At 32.0% G+C, this 10,621-nt stretch overlaps 1 protein-coding gene across 1 annotated transcript; it reads right to left on the bottom strand.

Annotated features, from left to right (window-relative positions):
• Positions 1–1,892: 1,892 nt before the first annotated feature.
• LOC130657602 (uncharacterized) lies at positions 1,893–5,017 on the bottom strand. Its single transcript, XM_057460590.1, has 3 exons — positions 3,971–5,017; positions 3,238–3,316; positions 1,893–2,545 (listed from the first exon to the last, which is right to left on the bottom strand). Exons 1-3 carry the CDS (start codon positions 4,271–4,273, stop codon positions 2,094–2,096), a joined length of 834 nt encoding a protein of 277 aa, XP_057316573.1. The 5' UTR covers positions 4,274–5,017; the 3' UTR covers positions 1,893–2,093.
• Positions 5,018–10,621: the final 5,604 nt, after the last annotated feature.

Below are 10,621 nucleotides of genomic sequence, written 5' to 3'. Positions count from 1 at the left end.
TATATACGTAGCCAAAACATATTTAACTAATGCACACACATATATACAGACTTAAAATGTACCATTTTCAATATCTTTCAGTACCTTATACGGTTTCCTTTCTCCTTTAATATCATTTAAACGTCATAATTACAGAGGACAGTTCTACTGCTGCAGATAGAACAACATGATTGTGAATTCAATTGGTAGACAGAAACAGAACAATTTGAACCGCTGGGGTATCTGTTGTCGGAGCTCTTTTGTCGATGATAAATGTATAGTGATGGGATTTCTTGTTCATAGTTGCCGATTAGTTGAGATAGTAGCTGCTACAACAACTATTTTTGGGTGCTTATTACCTTTATTTTTTTTTTCTCTAGTTCTCTTCTTCTTTCACTTAAATCTATCTTTCTTATTTCACCTTGCTTGTTTGTTTTACCAGGGTCAAGAAAAATGCTAAAATTAATATTTTTAGTACTTTTCATATCAGATAATCATCATTTTTGAATTCACTGATAAATTTTGCGTAAGAAAGAATTACCTGTAAAAATTCAAATCAAAGTCGATTTTTGATTGGGATCCGAACAAACTCATTGGAATTACGGTAGACCCTATGCATTTTTATTGGAAAATATGAAGTGTGTAATAGAACAAAAGTGACAATGAGCGCTACCGAGTTGCTTATGTGCGAATGCTTGGATAATATCTAAAATGTAAATTAAAATATGCTGTTGTCAACTTGGGAAGCGGAAATACCTATACCCGGAATGCGTGTAATGTTTTTATTGTTGTCAATGCCTGAATAATCTTCGGACGCAAAAGAAAGAAGAAAAGCGGGATCTGAATTCTTTATTCGAATTTCAGGTATTGTGGTAGTGCTTGCGGACTTTGATGTAAACAAGGATGTTGAATCTGAAAGCGTGAAATTTCGATCATTTTTTGTTGTAGCATGGATCAGGCTAAAGGTTGAGTGAAATGCATGTGTTTCAAAACATTTTTCGTCGCATTGTAGATTATTATTGGATGCTTAGGTGGTGGGTGTTGGGTGCTTAGGTGGTGGGTGTTGAGTGATACGGAGAATATTAATGTACACATTAAATTAAAAATCAAAAAATTATTTTAAGGATATAGCCGTTACAACTTTCCACTGTTTGATTATAATTGGCATAAAAGTCGACATTCTCGATTATTTGTCGTTACGAAATTTTTGCCCACTTCTATACTCAATTATGCCCGGGTGTTCACTTTTTCTTTAATCTATGTATCATAACTGCGAAAAAAGTTAGCGGGAAGTTTACAACAGAGAATATAGAGTCCGATAAAGCTGAAAATCATTTTGAAAAATGCTCGAAAAATAAAAACGGCCAGCCTTAAGCTAGAGAAACAGAAGAACGAAGTAGGGAATGGCTAAACAACAAGAAAAAATATAGAACAATTGGCGCTAAAAGTTGTTTTTCTGTGAAAAAAAATTAACAGTGTTAAACAAAAAAAGTTAAAATAAAGTGCCCGTGTTTTAAATACTACAAAAATCGTTCATCAATTCCACATTTAAGTCACATATGATACAGTTTCTCACTGCTAAATTCTTAGGACTATAATTTATAACCTTGTACAAGTATTGTAAATTTTATTGCAGTAGATTTATGGGCACTACTCATTCCTACAGGAAATATAATATACAGTACTTATATAATTATATAATAAATAATTAAAAAAAATCATGGAAATAAAACAAAAAAACATCGAAATTAACATAAGACATTGAGACTCGGCTGAACGTTGTTAAAAATCCGGTTTCATTAAACATTGCCATATGTTTAATCGTGAGCAGATTTTATTGGTAATATTTTTATAATAAAAATAAAGATATTGTAACTGAAATACTTGGTTTTAGAAGTGATTTTTCTTCTAACTAACTTCTTTTAAATTTGTGTTGATACGTCCACATAGAAAGTTAACATAAAAGGTTTATCATGAAAAGTCATTAAAATCAATAACAGTTCTCCTTCATTAAAAGTTTAAGAAGAAAACTCACCGCATCTCGCCAATAGTGTTCTACCACACAGGAACCTTATTTCATAGTTCAGGCTTAAGAGAATTGCATTCACAAATCATTATTCGTCACACAATTTCGCATAAATATCTGCACATGATTCACCACTGTTGTTAGAGCTGTAGGAACTTAACAGAGCTTCACCATAATGCAATCTCATCTCTTGTCCTTTGTGAACAGTGTGACTTGTTGCGTTGTAGATGAGGTAGGGAGAATTGGCGTTGTATCCTGATACATTAAAGAATCCGTGATTGACATGGTACTTCATAGATGGATAAAGTACGTTATCTTGATCATCTGTAACGACAACTGCGACATTCTCTACGTTGAAGGGATAATAGATATCACAACCCCATTTTGTAAAACGTGTCTCTTCTGAGCATTTTACACCTTTTCCACTGACATGTACCAACTTTATAGCAATTATAACCGCATCGTGTTGTATTTTAAATGTTCCAAACTCGTTTGCACGTGCGCCAAAGCAGACATAGTTTTTCAATAAAATCCATTCACCTAGGCAATATTTTTATAGTATTAGTAATTTATCGTTCATTGATTTTTTTTAATGGCTATAGCATGTTGATCCTGAACAGTCATTTCATTTTATTTGTTATTTGTGTATTTTTCGGGTTTCTTCTTTCAATTCTTTTTTTTTAATATTTCATATTGGGCGTGTTTTAGTTTCATTTTTATATTTTAACTTAAAAGGTTAAGGAGAATTTGCAAAATAAACTTTAAGTAGCTTAAAACTGGATTGGGCAAAAGTTTTTATAGTATGTCTAGATCATACTCTACTATTACGTTTAGCGTGGCAAAAAAAATTAAGTAAAACAAATTCTTGTCAAATTAAATAGTTATATTTCCGCTCCTAAAAACAGGTCTATTGGTCTGAAAAGATTTTTTGCTGCTTCAGAAACAATACAAAAAGTAAAGATTTCAAACTATCACGGGAATAAATGAATTACGAAAGAAAAAAAATGTGGAATTAATTGCATTTTTTAAACAAGGACGGATACTTGCAATCTTTGACTTTGCATTTTACCTTATTTCGAATTCGTTTGCATTTTTCCTGTAAATTCAATTTAAAATTCAGTTTAGGCAGAGAATATAAGAAAATCAATAGTCATTTAAGATTTCTAACTGCCGATCTTATATTCAATTTCAATATATACCAATTTTTTTATTTCGCATTTTGTAATTTTTACCTTTGCATTTGCACATTTCTTTGGAAGTATTTGTGATGACACGATATCCAAATTTACAAGAAGCTTTTGTGGGTAGCGTCTAAATATTAAAGTGAAGATTTTAAGGTGACAGTAACACTCATATAATTTCTTATTCTCTTTATATTAACACAATTTTATTGGTCTAACACTATTCTCTTTTACCCATTGTTTTTCAACATTCCCTCTTTTAATTACAACGTCGTTAATAATTAATTAATTCTACCGAAAACAGTCTCAGTGCGAAGTTCTTGTGAAGTTATACATCTAGATCACTGAAAATTTTTGCTGACTTAGCAATTAAGATAATAAGTTACAATCATTTTCATTAAGACCCATATTTTATGGAAATAGTAAAAAAATATTTATACATAAAACAGCTAAAAAAAAAAATCAATGTCACACGAACACCATTTTATTTGGGTGTAAACTTCTGGATAAAGTATAGTCTCGACTAATCGCAAAACTTTTTTATGACAAAAAGATGTGGAAATTTTAGTTTCTAAACAAGCAGTCAAACTTGTCGCTAAAAATTTTTAATTTAGTAATTTACTTAAACATTCAAAACTTCTTTTATAAAAAAGCTCGTTGGTATAAAAAAATATCAAGCTATATCAAGCTAAAAAAGATTGGATGAAAATAAAAAAAGAAGAAAAATGCTCACGTTAACACCAAATATGCGAATCTCTATGAATCTCTAACTTTTCAAAATTACCTTCTTATAGCCTTCAATTGCTATGTCTTTTTTCAATTTCTGTATGTCTTCAGCTGTATCAGTTGCATTGTTTTTCACAAACCAACACTCTCCATTTCTTACCTCTTTATTTTCCAACTTGAACATGATGTTGTCACAATTCTTATCTCTGTCACATTTTAACAAACAGCTTACTTTAGTTTCTCTTTTCAAATACTTTGTTACACCTCCATCAGGTAATTCATCATCCTGAGTATAATAACCACCCCGGACAAAAAGTATTTGAAATGCAGCAACTGCTATTTCGAACAATCCGAGCTTCATCTTTTCTCCCCAGTGAAGCAGCGAGTGACGAATACTTGTAAATCTGCGTCTGGTTTTTATTTATTTGAATACCATGCTACATTTTAATTTTTAAAATAGATTTGCGTACGTAAGGCTCGACTTTGTGGTTTGCTTAAATACAACGAAAGATAGAGAAACGAAATATCTCACGAGATGTCCATCTTCGTTTTGATGGCGTGCGAAGGGCGTTATCACATATTACTTCTAATAACAGATAAGGATGGCCCCTATCTTAAGGATGTGCAACTTTGTTTACGTGTACTGTAATAATACAAGGTTCTTCTCGTATCAACACCATATCCTTTGACGTTTCACCAAACTCGTCGGCTTTGTAAAAAATCAAAAATATATGTTTTATTTAATCTCTTTTCATCTAATAATACTTAACATCCTTAACATTATAAAAAAGTTATAATTTAACACTCCCTTTTCCCTGTAAAAAAAGAGACCCAAAACATTCCCCAAAATATGGTGAAGCGAGTCACGAATGAACAACCCTAAACCCATTGCTCTCCTCCTTGGATTATATTATTTGTTTATTATTCACACTAAATTATATTTCTTAAAATAATCAGATGATGACACTATTTGTGTTGTATGTTCGCTTTTATATTCTATATTATTTTTGTAATTATAACTATGAAAATTTATAAAAAGTATATACAATGGAACAAGATTTTAGAATAATTAAAAGTTGTCTTTTTTATTAAATATTTTACGGTGGAATCTGCCCCCTACTGTTTTTTTTTTCAATAACTATTTTTGCTATGGTTACAAGGCTATCGTAATTACTGCTTTTTATATATATATATATATATATATATATATATATATATATATATATATATATATATATATATATATATATATATATATATATATATATATATATATATATATATATATATATATATATATATATATATATATATATATATATATATATATATATATATATATATATATATATATATATATATATATATATATATATATATATATATATATATATATATATATATATATATATATATAATAACTTTTGTGAGGATGAAAAGTTAGAACACAAATTTGGACACGTGGTACCGCGACTTGACGTCTTAGAAAAAAGCTGATATAAACAAAAATTCATTGCTATCTTTTTTTCCTTTCTTGGCGCGTACTATAAATGTGCCAGGTTTGATTTTATCTGGAAAAGCCTATCAAAGGTTATGAAGGAGTACAGTGGAGCGGAATCAGCCTCACTGGTCATACATGTTCGAAATACCCTGGACCTAATAGTGTTAAGGACATTTACACAGTATTCTTAACATAGTTAATATGTGTTTTATACACTATGGTGGGCATCGAGGTAATTGGTAATTCAGCTTCGTTGAATATCAAACCACAGTTGTTTTACCGCCATTCAAAACTAAAAAAAGAATAGAAAGAGAAACCTTACCAAGCAATGCAGATTTACGTCAGCAACTTATTTCTGAGAGCAGACGTGAATAAAAATTAGGAATCACAATACAAAATTTGAAGCTTTTAAGACCCTTTTAGACGGTAACCTGTTCGATAAATTATACATCAAGTTTACTAAAAATAGATTACTTAACGGAATAGTTAACAGTGTTTGTACCAAAAATTATTGAAAGATTATCACCAGGGGCAAAAAAATTTAGTTTAGCTACCAATAAAAACAAAAACAAAGATGAAAGAATACCAACATCCAATAGTACATGTGAATCCAAAGTTAGCAACTTGTATAGAATTATCATGCAGTAAAGTTTCGCATGTGTGAGAATGAATGCAGATTTGACGTCACAAACTCAACAAACGAGGAATAGTTTATTGAACAACTCATAGTGTATTTAAACGTAAATTAAACTCTTACAATATTTTTCTGTGACCATATTAGTAACTTTACGCGAATAATTTATTGTCTAAAAGGGCGAAAAATACGACATCCTAAATAAGGGCTGACATTATTCTTCATTTAATGATATCAACAGAAAATGTATCACTGTTCAAGTATCTTCAAAATGATCATAACCGTAGTGCTTTATATTTACTTATATAAGTGCTTTATGAAGTAGTTTTAAGATTTTCTTTTTTTATTCCAAATTTCAATATGTAAATAAAGATACTATCACAAATCCGTACAGTGCGCATTTTCACATTAGGCATAAGAGAACTGTAAGTCTGTAAAAGATTTTGACCACTACCAAATCTGACATGAAAAGTGCTTTTCTTAGTGGCAGAAATATTGTAATTGATTTATTTCTTAACCTATAACAGACGTTTTAAGCCTGATTTTTTGTCGTCTTGTCCCTGAAATCAAACAAAAACAATCAGAAACAAGCAGCCAAAAGGCTTTGCGCAGAGCAATAAAATCAGTTAAGAAAAACATTGTAACATGGAAGCATGTTTTATATATCCACTAAACCAGAATCATATAAATATACAAATGTTTTTACTTGTTTTTTATTTTCGGTACTGGGCCAATAATATATTTTTCCTCATGAGCAAATTGAGTATTATCAGGATGTTACTACGACATAAGCCAATCATTTTTCCCGCTTGTATTTCCTTCCGTTGGTTTAAATTCTTCGCGGGTTAAAATATCTCTCATTGTCACAAAGTCACCACGGTTCAACTTTTTGGTTTGATAATGAGTAGAAAAATATCCGAGCTTCATATTTAATCTATTGTGATTTATATATTCGAGTGTTGTTACCGTAAAATCGTAACCGTAAAACGCGTAACCAAACCTTTTAGGTAAATTGCAAATGCCGCAAAATGCCTATTCTAAAAGAAGTAAAAGATGCTCTTTTTCTAACTAGTGAAGTATATATTTTTAAATAACCAACCCAACCATAAAAACTTTGCGAACACATTTTTCATTTTAGAAAACATAAAGATTTAATGCGAAACGCAACAAGAAACCGCGGTCGGTTTGAAATGACACATAACGAAAAAACATTTCATTCATCAGTCTACGCGTTTCTGCAAAGAATATGTCGATATAAAAATGATCTGGATACTAACAAAAAAAAATAATATAAGGTGCGTTTCCATCCAATAGCATCACTTAAATGTTCGTAGGTTTTGTAGTTGAGGAGAATGGAGTAAAATTCAAACCAAATTTTTCATAAAACTATTTAGAACGTGGTGTGTCAAAAGAGGAAGAAACACCAGCCAAAAATAAACCCAGTCTTTGACAGGTTAAGATTTTTTAAAATGCCCTGTGTAGGATTTTTTTCAAACATACTGATCCCTCCGGACAATAGTTCTTATCAACAATGTTTTTTATATGCAAGATTTTTCCTCTGCGCGTGAAGGTTGATCTCCAATAGGCGAATTTTTGTCGCTCGGGCTGTAGGGATTGGGACGTAAGCATGCGCATAAGGTTTGTTTACGTAAAATTGCGTAACATGAGCTGTTTGCTGAGATCGCCAAAGGCGTTGACACAGTTTGAACTTTTTTAGCGATCGTTGGCGATTTTTGACGTCACAAAAATTTGAGAGCCAATCAGAATCAAAATTATAAACATTATGCTAAAAAAATGTACTAAAATACTTTTCTGCAGAAGAATAAAAATAAAATCCATGTTCAGCGCAGATAGTGAGGAAGATTGCGATGAATTGAACAACGAAGATGACATTGACTCGCCCCATCCAGCTCCCAAAGGGACCAACTAAGGATAGGAGTTCTAAAAAGTTATCGTTTGACATGCGTAGATAGTTTTTGTAACCTTCCACATGTATTCGAGCCTAATTTCATCTAGTAGTGTGTTGTAGATCCCGTGAGAGAGAGTCTCTTCAACAACCAAGATTTAGTCCATGTTCTCCTTCTCCTTGTTTTTTGTTGCTTCTTTCCTATCGAGCTTGCTGCCGCTGCAACAACTAACACGAGGGCATCATCGTCGCTCGAGATCATCGTAAAGAAAGACATTTTCTGTGAAAACATGTTTCAACATGTTGAGCACGTGTATTAGCTTAAAAACATTCCACATGGTATAATACAAAAGTGAGCACAGCATATTTGATCATACAAGTATGAACGTGTAATGCCGACTTAACGGAGATCAGCCTTGAGAGCACATTTCAAAACAATATGCAGAAAGAAAGCAAAACCGAATATGAGTTCTGGTTTCGTAAGAGCGCATGTGAAAAATTAAAATAAAAAACATATATAAACTTTACATTGTCATAATTTCCCTTCACAAAGTTAGAACTTTATAATTTAATACACCATTGTCTAGATAAAACACAATAAACACACAAATTCTTAGCTATAATTCTTTAATACATGGCGAAACACACATAATGAAAATTGGTTTGTTTGTTTGCTTGTTTGTTTGTTTCGCTGAAAAGAAGAAAGAAAAAATTCCCCTGCATAAAGTCTCTAAATTCCGGGTAGCTATAAAGAGCTTTGCAAACAGAAAGAAATATTACGTTTTGTAACTTAAAAGCACTTTAAAACATGCGTCCCTTCAAGTCATCATAAAATTGTTGGTTTTGGAATTATAGTTTTACTTCACTTTATTTTTTCTTAAAAAATTTCAGCAACAACGGTTATTCTTTCTTCATCTTAACTAAAGGCCATGCTTCAATAAAACCATAGTCATAACCATAGTCAAAACCATACTCAACACCATAGTCTCTTGTGACTAAAACAGCTAGCTAAAAGCTAAAGGCTTGTTCCTTAAAGGTTGCCTCCAACCTTATAACAAGTTAATCTTAATCGAAAGAGATCACTAAAACATTACAGAAGAAAGTATTATTTAATGAGAAACTTAGAAAATAAAAGCAGAAAAACGATTTATTTATTGTACGTTTTCATAAAACCTTGAGCTTCGATCGCCATTATTGCAGCATTAAAAACACGCTGTAAATTATTTTTATAAAATATCAGGATACCTCATGACGTCACGAGAGCCAAAAGGTACAGACCGCAGTCTTGTAGCATGAAAACTACGAAGAGAGATTTCGAAATTAAATATTTTAAATTTTTTTTGCTATTATAATTCTAAATTTTATCTTTTACATATCGTAAACATGGTTGTGTATAATAGAATGTAAAAATTACAGACAGTTAAAGGATAAAAATTAGGCGGGAAGTTCTTCCTCGGCTAGTTTATTAACTATCTCTATAATAATAGCCGTCGTCTGTCTGTCTCTGCGCTGACCCCCCGCCGAGTTAGAAAATGATGTTACGGAAACACGAATATCAAATGCGATATATTTTTATCCACTTTGTTGCGACGGGTAAATATAATGGACGGGCGAACCCGTGGATTTTTCCACGGGCAACGACTGGTCTCTTTAATAATAGCCGTATTTTTTCTGTCTCTGCGCGGACCCCCCGCTGAGTTAGAAAATCGTGCTACGGAGACACGAATATCAAATGCGATATATTTTTATCCACTTTGTTGCCACGGGCAAATTTAAAAGACGAGCGAACCCGTGGATTTTTCCACGGGCTAACGACTAGTCTCTATAATAATAGCCGTCGTCTGTCTGTCTCTGCGCGGATCCCCCGCTGAGTTAGAAAATCATGTTACGGGAATTTTTATCCACTTTGTTGCGACGGGTAAATATAAAGGACGGGTGAACCCGTGTATTTTCCACGGGCTAACGACTAGTATACTAATATTATTTCAAAAGTCACTGTATTAATCAGTCGATTGAGACACCAAACCGTCTAATGCAAACTAATTAATAATCACGTTTTTGTAATCACAAACCCACATTCACATTCTGAGTCGTACAATATTAATATCGATCAAGGCAGAAGAAATCTAAAGAACATATTTGTGAAAAACTTAATAATCAGCATAGGCAAATGTAAGGCTATCAACATGCCGCTGAAACGTAGACACCTTGTAGGTTATCTATATTGACTCTGGTTTATGACAGCAAAATCACTTATTTGTGGTTATTTGACGGTAAGTGGTGCATTCACACCACAACACAGTGATAAGGTTAAGCCTTAGCTCTGTTTTTTTTTCATCGCTACCACTGTGATATGTTACCCACGATGAATCAGATAAATCCCTGCTCCGTTTTAAGGCAAACTGGAACCAAGTACAACGGTAAAACATTTTGATTCCGACTCATCCGAAGAAGACATAAATATGCAACATAATTATGACACATAATTACGCATTATGCAAAATTAAAAACAACAAAGTTCTTTTTAGCTCCAAATCGTCAATCTTCGATTAATATTTAACCTTCAAAACATATTAAGCGAAGTCTAAACACGATTCGATTAGCGTAGAAAGCATCCTATGATTTTTTGGTCCTTGTGACGTCAATTATGCAGCCATTATGAATTTTA

This window comes from Hydractinia symbiolongicarpus, chromosome 9, assembly GCF_029227915.1.
Source record: "Hydractinia symbiolongicarpus strain clone_291-10 chromosome 9, HSymV2.1, whole genome shotgun sequence".
Taxonomy (NCBI): domain Eukaryota; kingdom Metazoa; phylum Cnidaria; class Hydrozoa; order Anthoathecata; family Hydractiniidae; genus Hydractinia; species Hydractinia symbiolongicarpus.
The sequence above is the reverse complement of the archived record's forward strand: the minus strand, read 5'-3'. Positions and strand labels throughout refer to the sequence as shown.

Coding starts and splice junctions, on each gene's coding strand:
- LOC130657602 (XM_057460590.1), bottom strand. CDS start 4,273: ATGAAGCTCGGATTGTTCGAAATAGCAGTTGCTGCATTTCAAATACTT. Junction 3,317..3,970: donor CAATTGAAGGCTATAAGAAG/GTAATTTTGAAA, acceptor TTTAATATTTAG/ACGCTACCCACAAAAGCTTC. Junction 2,546..3,237: donor AGAAATGTGCAAATGCAAAG/GTAAAAATTACA, acceptor AATATTGCCTAG/GTGAATGGATTTTATTGAAA.